General features: G+C 46.6%; 1 protein-coding gene across 3 annotated transcripts in view; it reads left to right on the forward strand.

The window, feature by feature from the left end:
• The window catches only part of EVC2 (EvC ciliary complex subunit 2), a 144,264-nt gene extending 120,016 nt beyond the window's left edge, over positions 1-24,248 (forward strand). For 2 of the 3 annotated variants that reach the window (XM_082629741.1, XM_082629742.1), the window contains 5 exons: positions 3,506-3,723; positions 6,450-6,537; positions 15,516-15,712; positions 18,455-18,556; positions 21,197-24,248. In XM_082629741.1, coding sequence (XP_082485867.1) covers positions 3,506-3,723; positions 6,450-6,537; positions 15,516-15,712; positions 18,455-18,556; positions 21,197-21,467 — 876 coding nt within the window. In that variant the 3' untranslated portion in view covers positions 21,468-24,248. Of the gene's footprint in view, positions 1-3,505; positions 3,724-5,765; positions 5,874-6,449; positions 6,538-15,515; positions 15,713-18,454; positions 18,557-21,196 lie in introns of all 3 variants that reach the window. The other variant, XM_082629743.1, reaches the window with a different exon arrangement.
• Positions 24,249-25,307: the final 1,059 nt, after the last annotated feature.

Below are 25,307 nucleotides of genomic sequence, written 5' to 3' on the forward strand. Positions count from 1 at the left end.
CTGGACCTTCTTGCAGCTTCCTGAACACTTGAGACACATTCAGGCCTCCATTCCTTGGAAGGACCTCTGCCTAGAATGCTTCTGCTGCCCACCTGCAAACTCCTCTCCATATTCTAAGACAAGCCGAATGTTGCCTCCTCTGTGAAGCCATCCATGATTCCCTTGGACAGAGTTGGTCTCTCCCAGCTCTGTACTCAAATAACTCTCCATCTCGATTCCCAGAGACGGGCTGTTACCTGTCACTGTTACTGGGTTTGAACAACTGTCTCCCACACTAGACCATGAGTTTCCAGAGTCTAGGGGCCATGTCTCATTCACCCCAGCATCCCTCGTGCCCAATAAAAGGCCTGGAACTGACTCTTTATCTGCTTGTGTGTCTGTCTGTCTTCTTCTTCATCATCATCATTTGTCCATCTGTCCAACCATCCATTCATTCATTCAAAAGATGCCTACAGGATGCTTTCCAGAGACAATAGAAGTGAGAGATGGGGCCCAGAGTCAGAGAAACTTAAAATCACTCCTCTCTCGGGTTCTTGGGACTTCAGGAGATTTCCTTACGCTGTCTGCACCTGAGCTACCTTATCGATAAAATGGGACTACCTTGTGCTGTTTTGTGAAGATTAAATAAATTAATTCATGTGAAGATAGCGTGAATCAAATGTAGCACAAGGTGGGCATTCAGTATGTGCTAATTGCCATTATTATTACTAATAGTAAGATGATGCTGATTACTGTGACTCCTTCCACAAGCCACGTGCCTGCTTCCTGCTGGGGAGAAGGATGAACAAGACAGTCCCAGGTTCCCTACCTGAGCATCTAAACTCTAGTGAACAGAGCAGGCATTAAGGAAGACTGTTCTAGAACCGAATCTTGGATTCCAGTTGTGCTAAGTGGCAGGGGTTTGGAGGAGAAGTGACCTCTGGGAGAACCTCCCATCAGCATCTTAGAACCTGCAGGATACCAGGTCCCCACCTTGTTTCCTGTTCCTAACCAGGGCTAACCTGGTCTCGGAAAACCAAAGTGTGACTCTCCAGCTCTCTGTGCTCTGCCTGTTTTGGGGACACTGGCAGGCGTGGCTTTGTCCTTTCCTTCCCCACACTCTGGGCTGGGGGCTGGCACCTCAGTGGAAGTCTGGTCCGTGACCAGGCTCCGGGCATGCTGACAGAACACGCTGCAGGAAGCTCATTAGCGCTGTTGGAAATGCTGTGTTTGGTTGTTTCCAATTTGGGACGCAGCAACGAGAAAGGTGGTCATAATTGGAAATCTCAGTGTGATGGTAGCCCGCGCTCAGAGCATTCCAAAGCTTCCACGGCCCTGAAGGCACAACCCATGCACTCTCCACACTACGACTTCAGTTTACCTCTCTGGCCATTTTCTCTTCTGCTTTGGTTTCTGAGTAGTGTTTCTGAGCCTCTGGGGGACTTTGAGACCCTTCTGAGCATTTGATGCAAGCTTTGGCCCCTCTGCAGAAAGGCAGACGGTTTTGCACAAAATTTAGGAGGACCAAGGGCCACCATCTCCTGATGACACCTATCCAAGGCCTCTTACGATTAAGCCCCATCCTCACTCCACCCCACATAGAACACTGGCCAGTTGGTGAATAATAGGTTTGATGTGTCTGCATTTTACACGGCTCGGGACCTTCCTGGCTACCCTCTCTTACCCATCTAAGCAGGCTGTGGACAGTCTCTTGTACCCAGATTCTCTGACTCTGGTGGCCTCAGAATACAGATTTCTTCTGTTTGGCCAGTGAGAGACAGTATAGCCTGGGGGTTAAGGACACAAACCCTGGAGCCGGCTGGCCTGGCCCCGTATTCTGGTTGTCACTTAAGAATTGCATGACCTGGAAAATTACTTTGTCTCCCTGCCTCAGTTGCATCATTTGTAACAGGGAAAATAAGTATATATTCCTTACAGTTGTTATAAGGATTCAATGAGATGAATATACACAGAGCACTTAGAGTGGGTCAGGCTTGACCTGCGTACTGTCAGTGTTAGGTGTTATCCATGGTTGCTGGTCCAGCACAGCTTTTGCCATGTAGGATACGTGCTGATAACCCATGTGTTTCAGAAACAGGTGGGAGCTGCCAGGCAGCTGCTATGTGCTGCAGGTCGGGGGATGGAAATGCAGCCCTGCCCCCCAGGAGCTCACACTCTAGCAGAAAGTGGAGCATTGTCCTAATCTGCTCATGCTGCTGTATCCAAATACCATAGACTGCAGGGCTTAAATAACAGACATTTGTTTTCTCACAGTTTTGGAGACTGGGAAGTCTAATATCAAAGTGCTGGCTGATTCTGTTTCTGTTGAGAAGAATCTTTCCTGGCTTGCAGATGGCTGCCTTCTCACTGTGTCCTCACATGGCAGAGAGAGGGAGCTCTGGTCTCTTCCTCGTTCTATAAGGGAACTAATCCCATCTTAGGGGCCCCATCCTTGTAACTTTATCTAAACCTAATTACCCCCAAAGGCCACACCTCTAAGCCACTGGGGATTAGGGATTCAGCATGTGGATTTTGAGGGACCACAAATATTCATTCAGTCTGTAACAGGAAAACACGAGGGATGGTGAGTGGACAGTTGAGGAGGGGGAGTCTGCATCTCCCAGGGGACTTAGGGAGCCAGTAGTAAGTGCCTGACAATTAGCTTTTTTGATTATAATATAAGTGCCTGACATTCAGCTTTTCATTGTCGAGGCATCCGTTTTAAAGACGTCGTCTGAAAATAAACAGGTTGCCAACTAAACAACTAGATAAAAGCCAGGCTGCCCCACCCATGAAGTTCCCGTTTTTGGAAAGCTCTGGTTGACCTACATACCTGACCTCTTGAGTGACCCTGCTTTGCCCTCCCTGCACCTCAATTCCTGCTCTTATGATTTTAGTTCACCAACAAAGAGTGAACCAGTGAAACGCTAGGCACCCCACCCTTGACCATCCAAAAGGCAGAGCCCCAGGGCCATGTTCTCTCTCTCTCTCTTTGCGACCCTGCTGTGTGGCCCGGGTGTGCCAATTACCCTCCAGGGCTTGTGAGTAATAAACCTTGTTTTTTCAAGGTCCTTGATGGTTGTTGCTGAGGTTGAGTCTTGCAATCATAAGAACCACAAGGGCCAGTTCAACCTTGACATCAGCCCATCAGGAAAATGCCTGTGGGCGCTGTCCCAGGGAGTGTGAACCCCCGGGCCTCTCCAGCTAGTACCATCACAGTCCACAGGCTGAGACCAACACAAAACAGAGCCCTTTCCTGAGGAGCTTCTTCGAAAGCCAGTCCTTCAAAGAAGACTCAGAGTTGGCCAGGCAAACGGGGAAAGGCCCTGCAGGTGGGTGTACAGTGTGTGCAAAGGCACGGAGGTGTGAGAGACCCAGATGCAGTCTCGTCATGCTGTTTGGCACGGCCAGATCCAGGAGGCAGCAAGAGGAGGTGATGCCAGGCTTGCAGCGCTGTGCCAAGCAGGGTGGATTTTGTCCTGCGGTCCACCTGCCTTGGGCTCATCACCTGCCCCTCTGTGTGCAGGAGCTCCAGGAGCTGGAGAGGAAGCTGGAGGACCAGCTGGCACACCAGGAGGCAGCCCAGCTGCAGCGGGCCCTGGAGAGTCGGCAGCAGTGGGCAGGTGAGGGGCCTGGGCTTCTGCACGAGCCGGAGGAGGAGACAGATTCTGAAAGGCAGATTTCGGCTGTCCTGCGACGGGCCCTGAGCAAGGGTCAGAAGTTACTGGAGCATCACCAGCAGAGGTGAGCCAAGGGCCCAAGGGAAGTGTGTAGGATCAGTCCCCGTAGGCCAGGGGGGCACCTGGCCTCTCAGACTCAGCGGGATAAGGCCCACCTGGGCTGTCGTGCTCCCGTCTGAGAGGTCCTCCCAGCACTCAGGCGTGAGCTGCTAACTTCGTAACAGGCTTCTTCCCTGACATCTTTTTATACTTCATTTTTTAAGTCTTTTAATATTTAATTTCTATTGAATATTTAATATTGAGGTTTTACTGATGGTAATATTTTTCAGCTTTTTATTTTGAAATAATTATAGACTCAGAAGAAGTTGAAAAAAATGGTGCAGAGGTTCCATGGCCTGTCACCCAGCTTCCCCCAATGGCAACATCTCACAAGATAACAACACATTATCCAGACCAGGAATTGATGTTGGCACAATGCAGTGAATACAGGCCTTACTCAGGCCTCACCATAAACATAATATTTATATCCTGCTTTTGTAAAATTATAAAACAGATAGAACCCCCTGATCTTCTTTTTTGTTGTTGTTTTTTGCATTCTTTTTCGATTAATTAGACAATTAGCCTTTGCCCATGGCATTAAGAACTGTTGAAAAAAATATTTTTTCCCTTACAGAGTCTAGGTATTTTATTTTATCTTTGAGTTATAATTAACATACAAGATTATATTAGTTTCAGGTGTACAACATAGTGATTCAGTATTTCTGTACATTATGAGATGATCACTGCAGTAAAACCAGTTACCATCCATCACCATACAAAGTTGTTACAGTATTACTGACTATATTCCCTATGTGTATATTACATCCCCATAACTTATTTATTTTATAGTTGGAAGTTTGTATCTCTTAATCTCCTTCACCTATTTTGACTTTCCTCCCACCCACCTTCCCCCCAACCCAACCCAGCAACCACCAGTTTGTTCTCTGTATCCATGAGTCTGTTTCTGTTTTGGTTTTTTTGTTGTTTTGCTTTTTACATTCTATATATATAAATGAAACCATACGGTATTTGTTTGTCTCTGTCTGACTTATTTCACCTAGCATAATACCCTCCAGGTCTATCCATGTTGCTCCAAATGCAAGATTTCATCCTTTTTTACAGCTGAATAATATTCCATTGTGTATATATACCACATCTTCTTTGTCCATTCATCTATGGATGGACACTTAGGTTGCTTTCCTATCTTAGCTATTGTAAATAGTGTTGCAGTGAACACAGAGGTACATATATCTTCTGGAAAACATAATTTTTAACAGCTTCATAATTTTCCATTGTGAATATAATGTTGACATGTGAAGGACAGGGTGAAAACTATATATACAGCATGATTTCATTTTTGAAAACATACACACAAATTAACTGAAGAAAATAGGCCAAATTGTAATAGATGTGATTTCTGTGTGGTGAGATTACAGGTTATTTTAATGTATTTGATTACGCTTTTCTGTGGAAACACAACATCAAAGTGCAGCTCTGTTTTCCATTGAAATAATTGCATAAGAGACTGAATCTGTTTGATCACAGGAAAATGCTCAGAGATGTTGACTTTATTTAGACTTGATTTAGGACTTTAGTAATGTATTCCATGCTTCGCGGAGGAAACTGCTGATGATCAAGCTTTTGGTATGAATTGTACCTGCAGATTGGGTTTGGATTGTATTAACCAGCAGGAATGCAGGATGAATAACCCAAGATGCCAACTTTGATTGGCTGAGGGATAGGCTGGGAGGACCTCCTTGTGGGGAAGTCAAGAAGCCTGATAGAGACCTCATGTGATAAGGTACCACCTAGCCTCTGTGGTCAGAGTCAGGTCCATCCTTGGGAGATGGCTCTGGGCCCGCTTCAACACAAGGTCACATGGTAATTGAAGACTCCAGATCTTGGTGTTCTTGAGCACAAGCATGACAACTAATACTGAGAGTTTTCAAATTAGGATCACGGTTGGAGGTCAGAGGGAACGAAAAGTGCCCACCGAACTGAGCAGGCATCTTGAGACCGAAAAACAAGGCAGGCAGCTCCATATAACCAATGGATCTGTTTATCTAGAGTAACATACTCACAAGGTGGGATCAAGCAGACAATAATCCAGAAGTCTTCACAGCTGCATTCCGCACCACCAAGGGGCCATTGGGACAATCTTATAGTTAACCTAGGGTATGGGGAGAGGTGCTTAGAAATAGGACATGCATTCCTAAGTCAAGATTTATGAACAGGTAACTAGTCTCGTGGGTTCCAGGAATACTTCAGGGAAGGTTTTCATCCTTGTTTGGGGACTAACAAAGCATAGAGGCTACCTGGTCCTAATGATTATTAAACAATATCTATTAACTACAAAGCCCTTGATGACAGAGAAGTGATTCACTGCACAGTCCTAGGTGGGTCAGCAGAAGGACAGGAGAGACTGTAAGGGCCCAAGATGGCATCAGTTATGCTAATAGCCATGCAGATCACAGATTTCCCTGCAAAGTCACAGAAAAGTCTCCATATGGCTCCCACAAAACTTCTTGCTTCGAGGAGCTCTCCATCCTGGTGAGCCCTCCCTGATACATTATTTGCAAGGTAGTCTAACTAAAAACCAGCAGGCTTCTTCTGGCCACCTCTTTGGATGGATTTTTTTTTTTTTAAATCATGTTGATTAGATTTGTGATCCCTTGTTATTTAAATAGCTAGGATTTAAATAAATAGCTTTATAACAAAACTGAACTCATATAGATTTTGTTTTCACTCTAGTTTGAGAGAGGAGCAAGAGAACAGTGTCATGCTTGAAGATTTGCTGGAGAATATGGAGACGGACACCTTTGTGACCCTGTACAGCCAGGTGAGAACAAGTTTGCCATGTCCTGGGTCCATCCCTTGCCAGCTCGCCACTTCACCCTTTTCTGAGAGTCCACATTTCCTCACCCTCAGGATGGGGATGATAACATGAACCTTGGGAGCTGCCAAGCGGATCTGTGAAAACCCTTGGCCCAGGGCCAGCAGATAGAAGACATTTGACCGGGGGTCATGGCAGCAGGAGTGACAATAGTAATCATTGCTCTGCTCAGTTTCTGTAATTAGGCAGGCACTGAAACCTTCTTCTTCTCAGTCCTAAGTAAGTTTAATATATGCAGAGTAGGTTCCACCAGGAGCAAAGTTGGTCCCTGAAATCTGGGCCATATAAGGAGTCCAATGAGATTGCACCCCACATTTCAACTTTTCTGTGTTGAGACTGGGTGATCTGTCTCATTCTTGGCCACAGCAGCAGCTCTCAACAGCCTTCCCGAGACAGAGCCCAGAGGCTATGTGCACGGAGCCACACGTAGAGTTCCTTACGTAAGTCTGCTACTAGTTGTGTGTTACGTGCATCTAAAGGTGGGCTTCCTGATTGCTGTGAGTTCCAGCACACGTGATTTGTGACAGTGGCTTATGCCAATCACAAGCCATCGGGAGGTAGGTGTCGCAGCCCTTGCTTCAGTTCAGTGAGGCCATAGTCCTGTTCTGTGATTCTTGCCACCTCTCCTTCTTGGAGTTCCAGCCACCGTGTCTGTGTTCAGGTCAAGAAGGTAAAGAACACAGTCTTTACCTTCCACTTTACCTACCACTGTGTAGAACACAGTCACCCTGCTGTCTTTTCTTTCCAAGAAAGTACATGCCCCCAAGTTCCTGAAGTAAATTTTACTCACGTCCTGAGGAGACCCAGCCTGTGGACTCCCAGCCATGAGGGAGGCTGCAAACCAACACCTCTTCCTCAACCTCCAAAGACAGACAGCAAGGAGAAAGGGTGGGGACACTTTCAGGTGTCCAGCCAGCAGAATTGGCCACAGCTGTCCACAGGCACACGCAGCTTCCCACTTGTATTAGTTTCCTACTGCTGCTGTAACAAATTACCACCAACTTAGTGGCTTAACAGAACACAAATGTATTATCTTCTAGTTCTGTAGGTCAGAAGTCCCACGTGGGTTTAGCCAGACAAAATCAGTGTTGGCAGGTTTGTACTCCTTCTAAGGCTCTGGGGAGAATCTGTTTCCTGCTCATTCAAGTAATTGGCAGAATTCGGTTCATTGCGGTTGTAGGACTGAGGTCCCCACTTCCTTGCTGGTTGTCAGCTGAGGGCTGTTCCCAGCTTTTAGAGGCATCTGCATTTCTTAGCCCATGGATCCCTTCCTTCATCTTTAAAGCCAACAAATCACAAATTTGGATGCCTTGGATGCCTCTTCCATTATCATCACATCTCTCTCTGACCTACCACAGCGAGAAAAGTTCTCTGCTTTTAAGGACCCATGCGATGATGAGGTTGGAACCACCTGCATAATCTAGGATAATCTCAGCTCATGATCCTTAAGCTTAATTATAAAGTCCCTTTGCCATGTAAGATGACATATTCACAGGTTCTGGGACTGAGGTGTGGACATCTTAGAAGCCATTATTCTGGCAATCGCACTGCACAGGAAGCCAAGGTTATGTGTCAAGGTCAGTGGTGAGCTAACGTGCTCCTTCCTCTTTGACATGAGAGCTAACCTGGGCTTTCTAGGTATTTACAACAAGAGAGGAGTACCCACCCATGGCAGGACCCAGGAGAGTACTTGCCACTCATGTCACTGACAGGCAGTTCTATCATCACCCCTTACATACAGGTCCTCCAGAGGGGAAATTATTGCCCAATTCACACTGAGGAGCCAGGTGAAGCTCAGAATTGAACCCACATTCTTCCTATCCCACATCTTTCAGCCTGAGCTCCAAAGTGGGGGTGGGGGAGGGAGCGGAAGTTTCTAGAACACCTGCTGTGCACTATCATCCCAGGCGCTCATATCTCTTATTCATTTAATCCTTGCAGAAAGCTGGGAAATGGGGACTATCTTCTCCATTTTTCAAATAGAGGAACCATGCCCAGATTGGTGGCGTGAGGGCTCCAGGGCTCACTGCCGCTCCTTGGAGCTCAGGATTCAGCCTGGGGTAGGTGACTACACAGGGTGTGTTCTTTCTGCTCAGTTTCCCTGCAGAGCACATGATGCCCCTGGCCTGGGTCTCTGGGGGAACTGAGCCATCTCCACACTCACTCTGATTGCCTGCCCCCCAACCTTTCTTCTTTGTAACTAAGAGAATTGACAGGCAGCCAAAGTGTCACATGTGGAATTTCATCCAGATTCATTTCTGACTTGTTGGCTCTTTTAAACTGTGAACTCTGCTAAAGAATTGGCCCTATGGTCAGGGGGTGGTTTTTCTCTGCCCCCAACCCTGTGCCTTGTAGAGTCACCTCAGCAAAGTCTACTCAACTGATTTGTTTCTTTTTTTTTTTTAAATAAATTTATTTATTTATTTATTTTTGGCTGTGTTGGGTCTTTGTTTCTGTGCAAGGGCTTTCTCTAGTTGTGGCAAGCGGGGGCCACTCTTCATTGCAGTGCGCGGGCCTCTCACTGTCACGGCCTCTCTTGTTGAGGAGCACAGGCTCCAGATGCGCAGGCTCAGTAGTTGTGGCTAACGGGCCTAGTTGCTCCGTGGCATGTGGGATCTTCGCAGACCAGGGCTCGAACCCGTGTCCCCTGCATTAGCAGGCAGATTCTCAACCACTGCGCCACCAGGGAAGCCCCTGATTTGTTTCTTTCCCAGCCCCTGTGTATTAGTGGGGGGTTTTCAGAGAAACCGAACCACAAAGACTTGGGGGGAGAGAGGGAGAGAGAGATTTACTTTAAGGAATGAGCTCATGTGATTATGGAGACTGGCAAGTCCAAATAGGCTGGCAGGATAGACCACCAGGCTGGAGACCCAGGGAAGAGCTGATGTTACAGTTCAAGTCCAAAGGCCCACTACTGGCAGAATTCCCTGTGGCTCAGGGGTCAGTCTTTTTTCTGTTTGGGCCTTCACCTGCTTAGATGGGGCCCACCCACATCAAAGCAATCTGCTTTAAGTCCAGTGGCTTAAATGTTAATCTCATCCAAAAGCTCCTTCAAAGAAATATCCAGAATGATGTTTGTCCAAATATCTTGACACTGTGGCCCAGACAAGATGACCTGTAAAGTTAACCATCACTCCCTGTTTAGAGGACTCCTGTATTTCACCTGTTTCTCCTTTGTACCAGGCGAGATGATAATGAGGGAGGCCCAGGTCTCCCTCCCTGTCTCCCTCCCTCCCTGCTCTTCCTCCTACTCCTTCTAATTACTCCTCCTCCCCCTCCTTCTCTTCTTCCTCCTTCTCCTCCTTTTTCTTCTTTCTCTTGTGATCTGTCTCTGTCGCTCTCTCTCTCTTCTGTTTTATTTCCTCATGATTACCCTGCCTTAGGGACAGCATAGTTTGAATTCCAAAATTTGCATGAAGGATAGTTTCCACACGAGCACCCATGTTTTCATGTTTATGCAACTTTGCCAGCTCCTCCTTTTTTTGCATATTTATGACAATATCAAAATAACACCCTTGAATGCCTGCTCTGTGCTAGACACATCACACATCATCCCAGTTAATGCTCACCATTGCTCTGGGGACCCTGGCAGTGGAAAGAGCCTCCCCAGGGCACTGCTGCAAATCCATCAGCCCTTCTGTGATGGTGATGATACAAACAGCAGCTGATATCAGCCCAGCGTTGAGGAGAGGCACGAAGAGGATCATCACCTGACAGATGAAGAAACTGAGGGTCAGAGAGGTGATGTGACTTAGCCGGGGTCCCATAGCCAGTCAGTGGGGGCTGGTTTAAAATCAGGTTTTATTTTCCCTTTAAAGGCTCTACTCATTCCATTTCATGCTACTGCACAATTCCCTTTAAAGCAAAGTATTTCCTAATTGCTTCATGAATAAAACGGGAAGGGGGTGCTCATTTAAAAATGAATGGTACTAACCCCACAAGGCAGGGAGTTTCCCTGTGCTGTGGGGAGAGGCTGGGACCCCATCTGTGGTCCTCACTGAACTCACTCCTTTCTCCCCTGGGGCTCCAGCATGACTGCAGCCACTGTAGACAACAGAGTGGCATTCTTTTCTAACCACATAAAGGATGACTTAGATTCAGCTTAAGATCTTCTAAACGGTTCTTGAATGAATATTGATTGTGCTCCTAGTAAGTGGCAAGTGCTATCCTAGCACTTTTTAGCAGCAAACAAAGCAAACAAAATCCTAGGGATTTTAGCAGCAAACAAAACAGATAAAGTCCATGCTCTCAGGAGCTGATATTCTAGTGGGGAAAGTAGGCAATCAATAAAATAAATACATAAACCAAATAGTATTTTATGTAGATTATGATCTCATTTTTATAGTCATGTCCATCCATCCATCTGGCCATCACTCCATCTGTCTGTCTATCCATCCATCCATTCTCTTGTCCATTTGTCTACCCATCCATCCATCCACCCATCTATCCATCAGTCCATCTGTCTGTCCATCCATCCATCCACCCACCACCATCCATCCATCCATCTATCCATCTATCCGTCTGTCCATTTGGCCACTCATCCATCTATCCACCTAACCACCCATCCATCCATCCACCCACTATCCATCATCCATCTATCCATTCACCCATCTGTCCATCTGTATACCCATCCATCCATCCATCCATCCCTCCATTCATCTACTTATGTATATGCCAAAAAATATTCCTGGAATGTGGTTTGCCTAATGGTACTGATAACTATTTCTGGATAGTGGCATTTGGAATAATTACTTTAACATTTTTGTGCTTTTCTACATTGTTTGATTCCTTAAAATTAGCAGTATTTCTTAAAAATCAAGGCAAGGATGAAAGGCAAGGCAAGGAAGCCAAGATACACCCAAACAATGGAAATCCATGCCAGGTCCAGTGTTGGTGAAGCAGAACAGGAGAGAGGGACAGGCAGGGCCTGCTGTTAAGCCTGGTCTTTCTGCCACCATCTTCTGCATGAACAGCCGGTCCCCACATTGCTTTGTGATTCATTTCAGTCTCTAGAAGTGACCTACACAGATGCTTTTTATGTCACCACCTTCAGGAAGACTTGACCCAGTTAATTGACCTGTGTTAAGGATTATTTTATTGATCAGAAAGCTTCAGAGCTGGGAGAGCCATGGCAGTGGGCCGGTGGGTCCCCATATTCACCAGTGGGGATCCCAGTGATGAAGGGTTACTCCTCTGCCTCAGGAAGAAGTGAGTCTACAGGGTGTTGATGGAGTTTATCCTTCATTTATTCGACCCATGTCTGTTGATATTTTTCTCTGTGCTAGGAACCGGGTTAAAGGAGGTAGAGAGGCCTATGATGCTGACCCCATTCTAAAACCTCACTGCAGAGACACATGAGAAATTGGACAATTGAATTTTATACAAGAATTGGACAGAAGAGAGTTGATTAAAAGCAGAGGAGAGGCATCTGTCTCAGAATGTGGGGTCAGGAAAGGCTTACAGAAGCCCAACACTGGTGTAGAAACCAAAAGAATGAGTTGAGGAGAGCCAGACAGAGAGCACTTTGGGGAAGAGTGTACTATAGGCAGAAGGAACACATGGGTCGCAAGGAAAGAGCTTGGTATTTATAATAACACTTTTCCCCATCACTGCACTGAAAGCATTGGTCAAAGTAGTAAGCAGCCCCATGTTTCCAAATCCAATGGTCAAGTCCATGTCTTTGTCTTTCTTGACCTCTCTGTGGCACTTGATCCACAGCCCTTTTCTTGAATATGTTCCCTCCTTGGCTTCCAAACCCTGGACACCTGGTTCTCTCCCAGCCCTCTGGCTACCTGTGGTCAAGCCCCTATGTTGGATGCATTGTGGCCTTTGGACGTTGGGAGCCTGAGGACTCGGTCGTTGGACCTCATTCCCTCTCATCTACATTCACTCCCTTGCTGATGTCATCACCACACTGATTTCCATCTAATCTTAGCTCCAGACCCCTGCCCTGAACTTGAGACTTGACATCGCCATTAGTGACTTAACCTGTCCAAACAGAACTCCGAGTGACTGACAGTCCCCTGTCCCAGGTTTGCTCCACTCATCTGAGTAAATGACACCAGTTACCCAGCAGCCCAAGTGAAAGATGGTGGAGTCATCCTTCTTCTTGTCTTTCAATGAACCTTGTTGGCTCTACCATCAAAGTGTCTCCCGCGTCCCACCACTTCTCACCACCTCCCCTCCACCACTCTGGCTCACACAGCTACCATCTCTTGCCTGAGATGCCGCCCCTCTGCTACCTCACTTGTTGCAGATGGTTCATGGCCCCTGTGTCAGCCAAAGTAATCTTTCAAAAATGAGAATCAGCTCATGCCATTCCCACTGCTTAAATTCCTGCAATGACTCCCCAGCTCACCATGAAGACAAGTCAAAATCCTCCCTACGATGAAAAGGTCCGTATGAGCTGATCCCCCACCACCTGTCCCAACTTAACTGTTGCCACTCTCCTTCTCACACGGTCCATGCCAGCCACACTGGCCTCCTTCGCTCTCCATGAAACATGCCAAGGATATCCCCACCTCAGGGTCTTCGCCCTTGCCTTCCCTCTGCCTGGAAAGCTCTTCCCTTCCATGTGCCCATGGTTCACTTCCTCGCTTCATTCAGGTCCCTCTCAGACGTCACCTCCTCGGAGAAGCCTTCCCTGACTACCCGTCTCAAATATCAGCCACCCCCGCCCCTCACCCTCTGTCTCTTTATCCTGCCTTGTTTTGCATCCTGGCACCTACACTGCCTGGTACGGTGTTTCTTTGTAGGCTTACCATCTGTCTCTTTGACCTGACTGTGAGCCTCATGAAGGCAGAGACTTTGTCTGTGTTACTTACTGCTCTGCCTCCAGTGCGTGGAACAGGGTCTGGCGCCCAGTAGGACTCCATCGTGGTGCTGGTTGAATGAATAAGTGTACTAATAATCTGGCACAATGGCCCACCAAACATGTCTAAGTCCTAATTCCCAGAACCTGTGAATATGACCTTCTATGGCAAAGGGGATTTTGCAGATGTGATTACGGATTTTAAGATGGGGGTGTTATCCTCGATTATCCCAGTGGGCCCTAAAAGTAATCACAAGTGTCCTTACAAGAGGGAAGCAGGAGTCACAGCTTGAAGAGAAGGCCATGTGACAATGACAGAAGCAGGGATTGGAGGATGAACTTTGAAGGTGGAGGAAGGGGCCATACGCCAAAGAATGCAGGCAGCAGCTGACGCTAGGGAACGCCAGGGAAGGGATTCTCCCCTGGAGCCTCCAGAAGGAGCCAGCCTGGCTGACCCTGACTTTAGCCCAGTGACACTGATTTCAGACTTCTGGCCTCCAGAACCGTAAGAGAATAAATGTGTGTTTGTTTTAAGCCCAAGTTTGGGGTGATCTGTTACAGCTGCAATAGGAAACTCATACAAATACTGTAACAACAGCAACAACCAGCACTCACTGAATGACCTTGACTTGTCAAGCACGGCACTCAGATGTCTTGTAAAGTCAGAATTCTTTTTAGGTGAAGGTAACAGAAATTCACTTCAAACTACTTTGAGTGTAAACAAAATATATTAATACCCTGACTATCCCCTCAAAGAGCAGAGCTGAGCTCTGGGGGCTCAACTGGCAAAGGACTCTTTGTGGGCCTCTCTCCTTCTCTATCTCTCTCCCCTGTTTCCTTGTGTCCACTAATAAGCTTATTCCACACAGGAAGGGACATGAAAGCTGACAGCCCTGAGCTGATGGCCTTTCAGCATCCAGCTCTCCTGGTCTTGCTATATAAAGTGCTTTTTTCTCCTGGGTTTGCTGTGTAAAATCCCAGGGAAGGTCTCTGGTTGGCCAGGTGGCCAGGCATGCCCACACTGGTGCTAGGAAAGTGAGTTTGCCATCTTAACACAGACCAGTTTTACACATCACAGCTCATTTTGTCCTCACAAAACCTTTTGACATAGGTATTATTGTTACCTCATTTTACAGATGAGGGAGCTAAGGCCCGAAGAGAAATAAAGACACTTCCCAAGGACACACAGTTCTGTGCAGTGGGGCTGGGAGCCAACACAGGTCTGGGGGAGTGCAGAGCCTGCCTGTACTCTCTCTCTCTCCTTTTCAAAACCTTTTTCTGAAATACTTTTAGGTTCACAAGAAGTTGCAAAGCTAGTATGGAGAGTTCCAGTGCCCTGATCCCTGTTTCACTGTTTCCCCCCATGGTTGCATTTTACAGGACCCTAGGACAATATCAAAACCAGAAAGTTGACATGCATATAAAATGCATGTATAGTTCTGTGTCATTTTACCGCATGTAGTTTAGCGTGACACCACATTTAAGATGTCGAACTGTTTGGTCACCACAAAGATCTGTTTGTGCTACACTTTTATAGTTATATCCACTTCCCCCCCACACCCCTAACCCCAGCCACTAATGCTCTGTTCCCCATCTCTAAATTTCGTCACCTCTGGAATGTTATTCACGTGGAAGTACAGCGGGGCCTGGCTCTTTTTATGCAGCGAAATGCCCTAGCAATCCATCCAGTTCTTTCCTTTCAATGCAGACTGGTATTCCGTGGCATGGCCATAGCAGTTTCTTTAACCATCCACTGATTTAGGCACATTTCAGTTGTTTCCAGTCTGTGCTGTTCCCTCTGAGCCCTATTGCCTCACCGAACATGAGTAGAAGGAGAAATTACTAATGGGCCCAGGCTGTAGTGGTGATGAGTGAGTGGAGAGTAGTTGGAAGGGATGGATGAAGGCTTGGGGAATGTCATGGCGAGCCAAGGCTGCTGACCAAATAGATTTTTCTTGACAGCTCTGTGACTTTGGGAACATGGTTTCAAGACTGAGGTACTAAAATATTTATCTCCCTGGGACAAAAAGTCCTAAGACTGTGATCCGTTAAAACTTGCTGTTCATCAAGGTGAGAGCCGTGAGGCTCTGAGTCCCTGCATTCACTCCTCTAGGAGCTGAGACTGGCGTCCTACCTGTCGAAGCTGACGATGCTGCCCGGGGGCACGCTGCGTTGGCTCCTGAGCGTGGCTGTGCCTGCAGCCTTGCAGCCCGAGCTGCTCTCCGTGCTGGATCCCGTGGGCCAGAGGCATCAGGACCACACAGCGGAGAGTGACAGCGGTGGGGTGCAGGCTGACCTGGGCAGGAGGGGGTGAGTACAGGGTGGGAAAACAAGGTCCCTGTAGAGAGAACGGATGGGAGAGGGGAGCGGGACCACAGGGCACAAGCACACCCGCCTTCCCAGGGGAATTTCTTTGCTCAAGAAACAGACAACATCCAGGAGAGTCGCCATGCATCCTCTGTGTAAGTCATGGCAGACCCAAGTATCTTGTCCGCAGCTTCTCTTTTCATCACCAATTCATTTCCCCAGTAGGATCTTAAGAGAATGAGTTGCCTTGGGCTGTAAATATACCATATATGCATATTTACAGCCCAAGGAATAAATAATAAAGGAAATAAATAAATACAATAAATACATAAAGGAAATAAATGCATAAAGAAAAAGAAGAAAAAAATATCCATGGTTCTATCAGCTGGAGAAAATGGCTGTTAGCGTTTTGCTACCATTCTTCCTCCAGAACATGTTTCCTCTGCTGGGTTTTATGAGTGTGTGCATTGTGTGTGTGTGTGTGTGTATAGGAATCCCAGTATATACAACCTTGTGTCGTGCTTTTCAGAACCTTATATCAGAGGCAAGTTTGCTTATTACCTTTCGACTCTTGTCCATGTGCAGACGACTTTCTAATTATCACAGTATTTTGACGCTATTTCGGCTGTTTCTACAAATTAAAATTTGTATTTTTCCCAGTTATTGAAACATCTCCATAGATATTATTTTTAACAGCTGCCTATTATGCCACTGAGGTGTGTAGCATAGTGTATGTAACTGTTATCCTCTTACTGGACATTTAGTTTGCGTTCATTTTTCCTCAATTATGGATAATGCTGCAGAGCTACTTTTTTAGGGTCAAGTTTCAGGTGTGCGTTTGATCAGTTAAGGGTCTTTATAAGGCAAGACATGAAGTGGGGCTGTGGATAAGGTGGGTTTGGGGCAGCCAGTGGTGCCACTTGAGAGCAGAATTTGCTGGGGGTGAGGCTACAAGGAAAGCCACGACCAGACCTGAAAGTGTGGAAGGCCAGGCAGTGAAACCAAGGTCCTCAACCAGGACCCACAGGAGGCTGGGGATGGGTATCTCAGAGCCCATGAGTCTGCCAAAATGGCATGATTGTGTGGAAAGGTGTGTATGTACGTTACTTTTCCTGACTCGTAAAGGGAGTCCCTGACTCAGCTGAGGGCTAAGAGTAGGGTTAGGGTGAAAGGAAGGATAGAAGCACGGGAACAACAGCTGTTGAGCAGGGGTGGGAGTCCACAGGGGCTGGGACGAGCCTTCCTAGAGTTTGTGGGGCCCACCACGAGGGGCTGGATATGAGTGTGGTCACAGGAGCTGGGGTATGGGTGGGGTCAGGGCTGTTGTAGGCGTGGTCAGAGAGCTGGGTGTGGTCAGAGAGTTGCATGTCTCAGCCTGGTCTCTCTCAGTGCACAGTCAGGCAAGAGCATGAAGATGGCAGATGTCGGTGGTGACGCTGGAGCAGGAATATGCAGGGTCACAGTGATGTCACCTCTGCCTGAGGGCTGCCCACGAGGACCTTATTTACGGCCTCCCCTTTGGCCAGTTTAGTTTGGGAGGCTGGTGAGCCGGCATGGGCAGGTGGATGTGGAACAAAGCAGGAGCAACCAGGTGGCTTGTCGCCAGGAGTGTGGAGCGTGGGCATGCCCTTTTGTAGCCTGACCTCATGGCCAAGTAGACTGGATGACGTCTGGAGTCAAAAGCCACTCACCATAGCCTCTGAGGGCAGGGCAGTCACTACTCCTATGTCCCAAGCGGCTGGTGCCTGGGCACACCATCAGTTCAGAGTCTTGGGTTTTAAGGAGCAGAAACTGATGAATCTAAGCAAGAAAGGGTATGTGAGGGACCTGTCAGAATCCAGGAAGAGCTGTACGCCGGGTCCCTGTATGGGCAGGACAAGGAGAGCACGAAGACCATCCTCTCTGCATGCTCCCTTCAGAGGACCAGCCTTCTCTGCCCAAGAGCTAGACTCCTGGGACAGAGAGTCTGGCCCAGCATGGGCAAGGGTCCTTCACTCCACCAGCTGGGCAGTGTGAACCAGCTGAGGCAGAGTATGAACTTGGCCAGAGGCAGGCATAGACAGGACTCTCTCCTACACTGATCTTTACTGACTTGACTTGAGCCCAAGCCTGCGAACATCTCCCCACCCCCTATTCCTTATACACTGCCCCTTCTTTGGTCGAGAATCACACTCCTTCACGTGGCATGAGGACTCCCTGCCTCACCCACCTTCCAAGCTTCCACTGTGCCTTCTCAACCTTCTTATTCATATATTCATGAACACTTACTGAGATCCTAGTATGTCGACTGTCTTAGGCACTGGTGTACGTGGGAGAGTAAGGGACAGTCCTGCTGCATGGAGTGTCCACTCCAGTGGGGGAGATGGACTGCACACAAGCCAAGGCAGAGAGCCCATTCCTTCTCGAATGCTCCATGCATTCCCTGCTGGGATACCAAGATTCAGCTCAAGTGTCCCACATCTCGGCAGCCTTCCTTTATCTGACTGATGTCACCTGGGACCTGTCTGTGACCCGTGGATTGGGGACCCTTTGCGGCAGAGACCGTGTCTTGACTCGGCCAGAAAAGATACTTTATCTGTGTTCACAGAGTGAGTGAGAGAACAAACGTGAAAACTCTCAGGGTTTCTCATGTCAGCCAAAGGTCACACTGAGGGAAGGAGTCCCCATAGTGCTTTATAAGATTTTGCATCACTTGAAGATTCTGTTCTTTTTGAAAATATAAGAATGCTCCCTTCTTGCCTTCAGGAAACATCAGGGCTGGTGGCAAGCCTTTGAGAGCAAACTTCGAGGAGAACTGATAAGCAGAGGATTAGAAAAGATGCTCTGGGCTCACAAGAGGAAGGAGAGGTAATGAGGGCATCTGCTCAGGTGGGCTGAGGAGGGCAGCCAGGCTGCCTGTGAGCTGGGAAGGGGAGGCGGAGGGGACCACAAAGGGAGGGTTACTGCAAACATATCAACATTCCTTCCCTAAAGACCACAGTCTTTATTCACAGTGGGCTTAGTTTGAAGTGAAGTAAACAGAGAAAGACAGATACCATATGATACCACTTATATGTGGAATTTTAAAAGTAATACAAATGAACTTACTTACAAAACAGAAATAGACTCACAGACATAGAATACAAACTTATGGTTACCAAAGGGGATAGCGGGGGCAGGGTGGGGAGGGATAAATTAGGAGTATGAGATTAACAGATACAAACTACTAGATATAAAATAGATAAGCAACAAGGATTTACTATATAGCACGGGGAACTATATTCAATAACTTGTAATAATATATAATGGAAAAGAATAACCTATAATGGAAAAGGTGCACTTTGCTGTACAGCTGAAACGAACACAATATTGTAAATCAACTATACTTCAATTTAAAAAAAAATGCAAAGTGCGCTTAGTTTATGAGCTGAAGATAGCCACCAGCTACCAGTGGGAGAATGTTCTGTCATTTATCAGCATTTTAACTGCAGTATTTATTTTAACTAATGGCTTTTTTTAATGGAATCTCATTAGAAGGAGAATAATTCCTTATAAATGTTCAGACTTTATAGTTCACAAAGCCCTCTCCCACCTTGCTGCACTGAGCCTCCCCACTTTCTGGAAAGTGGGGGAAATCCCACGGCCACACTTCACCAGCTCAGGGAGGTCAGAGGAAGAGACCCCATGCCTGCAGCTGTTGAAAGTGACCGTGGGATTTAGGGCCATGTAACCAACCCCTTTATTTCCCTGAACTTCCAGGCCAGCGCTCTTCTCACTCTCTTGAGTGCCTTCTCTTTCAGCTGCGGTGATTGCACACCTGGAGAGCAGAGGAAAGTTAGAGGCACAGCGGTTTTAGGGTGCTACAAACAACAGACCAAGGGTCTCGTGTGTTTCCCACTAGAGAGTTGGAAAAAGGGTAACAAGAGTCACAAGAGTTACGTGAGACCATTTAACATAGGCACTGGTGTACGTGGGAGAATAAGGAACAGTCCCTTACTTTTTTTAAAAAAACAAAAAAACAAAAAACAGACTGGGAAAAACACTTGCAACAAGAGCAACATAGAAAATATTAGTATTATGCGTTGATCAGAACATGAAAACCCTAGTACGTGTGTAGGGGAAAGAACATGAACGGAGATACTATAACAAAATAGAAACAAAAGAGGAAGTATAATTAATGTACAAAAGTACAAAAAGTGTTCCAGCGTGATGATTCATCAAAGAAATAAAATAGACATTATCAGTTGCCTACAATATTAGCAGGTCTTATTAAAAGGTTAAAAGGTTAAAATGTGATAACCAAAGTGTGCTCTGGAAACAGAGGATGTCCAAGAGAAGTGTCCTGCCCCTTCCATAATTTCTCAGGGCTCCGGTGAAGCCGCAGAGACAATCTTCCCAAATAGTCCATGGATAAAAATCTGGGAGCCATTGATAATGGGCCAGGTATCAGAATTTAGTCCCAGAGAAATTAGATCCGGATATTGAGCCCAAACCAAGAAAATTAAATTCAAGCTGTATAACTGTAAAGCGCTCCACTAAGGAACAGAAGTCGGTTGTTCTAGATTAGCATGGGGATGGGGCTGCTGAATGCCTTCCTGGGCTACACTGAGACAAGTGGGCTAGTACAGATCAGGAGAACCCTGGCGCCACTGTCTTGGATCACTGTACTCGCCTTTTTGCCTTGAGATGCTGTGTACAATGGTGGGAGGAGGAGAGACTGTGAATCGGTCTGAGTTGCCTTTGAGTCCTTGCTCAGATCATGCAGCTGCCAGGGCAGGAGTTCGTGGTGAGGCGGATGGAGCCTCATTAGCCACACCTGTTCAGGAAGGGCCCACGAGCCTACCAGTGGCCTCCAGTAGGTCGACCCCCAGTGACATGGCCTCGTCCTGCACCGCTTGGGCAAGGGACCCTGTGGCTTTCAGGTTGTATAGCACTCTCAGAAGGAGTCAGAACCATTATCAAGAGCAGCCAGGATTTAGGGGATGGACTGCTTATGCGCAGGATTCCAGCAATCCTTTTACAGGATATTCCCAAAGCATGTTGCTCTGTTCTATTTCAAACACATTTTACCTAACTTCTAACTGTTGCTTTATAATCGGGTTTTATCAGCCTGCTTTTAGTGTGAAGCCCACAGGCAGGGGTGTCCTAGGAAATGTCTCACAATTGTCTGGGGGGAGATGGGAGCTCTGATTTGTAGCACTTAGTTTCCATGGTGTGAAACACTCCCACCATGGCTGATTCTGTGCTGACAATACGATGACAACAGGCTCACAAAACTCCACAAAAGTGAACAGTCATGAGTTGGTGAGAGCTGTCTGCAGCCACCACTGCTACAGGCTTCAGCTAATCTCAGGGGCAACCTGGCAACCACAGGGGAAAACCTTTCTTTAAAAGACACTTGATTGGGGTCCTAGGGACAAAAGGGGGTTTTCCTAGAGAACTCTTTCAGGACACTTGGGAGAGTCAGTTGCCAAAAATGTCGTATCTGATCTTCTGTTCTTCCTTTAGCATATTAAAGAAGACGTGTCCCCCTCTCAGAGAGAGGGTGATATTCTCTGGAAAACGAAGTTGGCCACACCTGTCACTGGAGTCCATTGGTGAACTGGCCCCGGTGCCCATTGTGGGAGCAGAAACCATTGATTTATTAAACACTGGTGAAAAGCTCTTTATCTTCAGAAATCCAAAGGAGCCGGAGATCTCACTGCACCTTCCTCCCAGGAAAAAGAAGAAGAACTTTCTGAATGCCAAAAAGGCCACTTGGGCCTTGGGCATGAACTAGCCCAAAGGAAAGCTCCAAGGAGTCTGAAGACAGAAAGATTTGTTTTCTCCTGCCCACATGAGTGTGTGTGTGTGTGTTTATAATGTACAACTTGCAGGTATTAATTGCACTTGCAGAGAACAGATACATCCACTCTCCCTCCCTCACCACGACTTTCATGGGCTAAATTTAATCTGGTCCCATGAATTCCCAGATGGCCCATTCCCTTCAACATCGCAAGGGACATGAAGAGACAGGGGACCAGCCCGTGAACCCTCATTGCTTTCAGTCCCACCTTGCTGAGGGTCTAGAGGAGACCCAGGCCCCTAATTCACATCCCCGCAACACCTGGCTGAAGAGTGGGCTGTATACTGAAGGCAAGGCTCTCTCTCTTCTCTCACATTGTGTGTTTGTTACATATTCTATTTTTATCAAGGGAGCTTTTGAAAGAAGAGCATTTTCCCTAAAGCTCTTCTCAAGGGAACTCGTCTTTGCTTTCTGTAGGAACCATTTATTTTTAATCCCTTCTTGGTTTTGGCCCTCACGTTGTGATGTTCAATGGAAATTTGCCCTCCATCTTTCCAGGGGCCAGAAGATGTGCCAGCCACTGGGCGATACCATATCCAACTCAAATCAGGAAACTCAGAGGCTTAAGAAGGTAAGGGGATTTAGGAAAGATCATAAAGCCAATAAGTAACAAAGTCAGGACTCATTGAACTCTTTACGGCCCCAAACCCTTGTCCCTTCTCCTGGACTTGGTAAATGGACACATACCTGCCCTCAGGTGTTTGCCAACAAACTGACTGCACACAGGTCCTCGTGTTGCACAAAGTGCTTTCCTGTGCCCTGACCCTCTCCATCCTCACAGTGTGGTTGGATCATTATATGAGCTCTTCTGAGAACCAGGCAAAGAATACAATTATAATGGGTCTTTCCTAAGCATGGGAAATGGTTAGGCAGGGAATCCTGTCACCAATGACAAGAAAAGGGATTCTGATGAAGCATCTCTTACATGAGTTGCTTCTAGACCTTTACAGCTACTTGAACCCACTTATTTTTTTAATATACAGCAGGTTCTTATTAGTTATCTATTTTATACATATTAGTGTATACATGTCAATCCCAATCTCCCAATTCATCCCACCACCACCACCACTGCCACTTTCCCCCCTTGGTGTCCATATGTTTGTTCTCTACATCCGTGTCTCAATTTCTGCCCTGCAAACCAATTCATCTGTACCATTTCTCTAGGTTCCACATATATGTGTTAATATACGATATTTGTTTTTCTCATTCTGACTTACTTCACTCTATATGACTGACAGTCTCTAGATCCATCCACGTCTCTACAAATGACCCAACTTTGTTCCTTTTCATTGAACCCACTTCTTTTTTTTTTTTTTTTTTTTTTTTTTTTTTTTTTGCGGTACACAGGCCTCTCACTGTTGTGGCCTCTCCCGTTGCGGAGCACAAGCTCCGGACGCGCAGGCTCAGCAGCCATGGCTCACGGGCCCAGCCGCTCCGCGGCATGTGGGATCTTCCCAGACCGGGGCACGAACCCGTGTCCTCTGCATCGGCAGGCGGACTCTCAACAACTGCACCACCAGGGAAGCCCTGAACCCACTTCTTAATCCTTGACAATACCCAGCAGATGAGGATCACTACTCCCATTTTACAGCCAAGGAAACAGAGTCAGAAAGTTTAAGTAACTTGCCTGTGATCACACCATGTGTAAGGGAGGAATCCTCACTTTGAACTCAAGTCTCCTAGCTTTCAAACCCTTACCTGCCATGTGACATCGCATTGCCTTTGGCAACCTGAAGGCCAAGTCTTATTTGCAGTTTCCCATCAGCATGCGTGCAGCATGGTGATCAGGGATCTCTGCCTGGGGTTGCACTTCTTCCAGGGGGCAGCTGTGTACCATCATAGTGGCTGCCAGTTGGCCATATCTCTGCATTAGCAGATATGCACAAGTAAGCAGTTCAAATGCAGGAGAGAAGAGTGGATGGGGTCAGTTTTCCCATCAGAAGCTCAAGTGAGAAGAGAGAGGAGAGAAAGAGCAGTGATTTTCACACAGGATAGTGGAGTGGAAAATGCATGGTCTTTGGTGTAAGCTTACTTAAGTTCAGATCCTGCTCTGTTGCTCGTGAGCTGTGTGTCCTGTGGAAGTCACCTGACCTTTCAGAGCCTCATATTCTTCATCAACAAAAGGATGATGAGAATCCCTTGTTATGGGGATTAGATGAAACTGGATCAGTAAAGTGTTTGGTGGTGGTGTGCACCTGCCACATCTATGTCCTTCTGTAGTCCTTGAAGGTGACCCATCTGCCCTTCTAATAATTTCCTGATTCTAGGACTCTGCTAGAATTATGCATGGTTGAAAATAGATTGCACATAAGGATTCGAAAAAATAGCTCAAAATTATGGGCTGAAGGCTGATTGAATAGATTATTAGCAACAACAGGAGGTGCTCAAGCTATTCAAAATACAGCATTTGAACCTAATAATAACTCCTCATGTTAATAGACAAAGACTAGCTATTGATTTAATTTCTCTAAACTCACTGCATGAGAAAAACAAAGATGTGATAGGGAAATCTTGTGCTCCTGGAATCAGGTAGCTCAGGTTTAAATCCTGGCTCTACAACTTTTAAGCAAGTCACTTTACCACTCTGAACCTTAGTCTTCTCATCTGTAAAACAGGGGTCCTAATACCTACCTTAGGGTAGGGATGTCACAAAGAGTGAAGATATTGGATATTATATAAAATGTTGGTGTTCAATAAAATGTTGATATGCAATAAATGTAGCTTATTTATTATGTTTTTACATACTCACAAAATTGAGCTTTGTGGTTCCTTTCATTCCTGTTTTCACCCTACATGAAGACAGTGACCCTTCTAGAAGGGCTGTACCTGCCACAATACATGGAAGCCTATTCATAAGAGAGAAGCTCCAGGGAACTTGAGTGGAGAGGACTTGATTTCAAGATGGGGCTCCATTACTTACAAGTTGGGAGAATTTGAGAAAATTGCTAACCTCTCTGAGGCTCAGTGTCCCATGGATTATGTCTTCTAAGAGTTCAGTCTAGTTAAGTTGACAGACACAAAAATAAATCATTGTTAAGCGCAAGGGATAAAATAGAGTTATGAAAACCATGCTGTGGGAATTTGGGAGTGAGATGCAACCTGACTGGGGATATTTGGGAACAGCTTTAAGCTTTGGACCCCAAATCTTTATTTCCAGACTGGACTTCCTCTTGGGCTCCAGACACATTTGTCACAGATGCCTGTCCAACCCTGAACCCATTGGCTTCCTATAAAACCTGTTCCACTATGGAATGTCCCATCTCTGAGTAGATGGTACCAAGTCAGAAACCTACAAGTCATCCTAGACATCTTCCTGTTTTCAACCCCCAAATATGATGGCTACGTCTTGCTGATTGGGCTACTGCATTAACCTTCACATCTATGCCCTCTTCCTCCCCTCCGCTCCTTCCCAGGCCACCTCTCCCCTGGATGGTGCCAGCCGCATCCCTTCTCTCCAGGTTGGCTCAAGCCAATTTGTTCTATGGTAGCCATATCTGAGTCACTCCCTTGCTGAAAGACCTCCAAAAACTTTTCAATGCCTACAAGACCTCCATGAATTGTCCACTAATAACCTTCCTACCTGTGTCTATGGGGGAATCCTCTACTTTTCACGGAGCCATTGATTGGCAATGAGACACAAAGAAGAAGGTGGATCTGGGTTTGCCTCCTGGATCTGCCATTTACTCTGTGGCCCTAGAGAAGCTACCTGATTTCTGTGAACCTCTGTTTCCCTCACCTGTTTTATAGGATTAATGAAGTGATACTGTAATGTGT

This window comes from Mesoplodon mirus (genome assembly GCF_964341445.2).
Source record: "Mesoplodon mirus genome assembly, chromosome: 2".
Taxonomy (NCBI): domain Eukaryota; kingdom Metazoa; phylum Chordata; class Mammalia; order Artiodactyla; family Ziphiidae; genus Mesoplodon; species Mesoplodon mirus.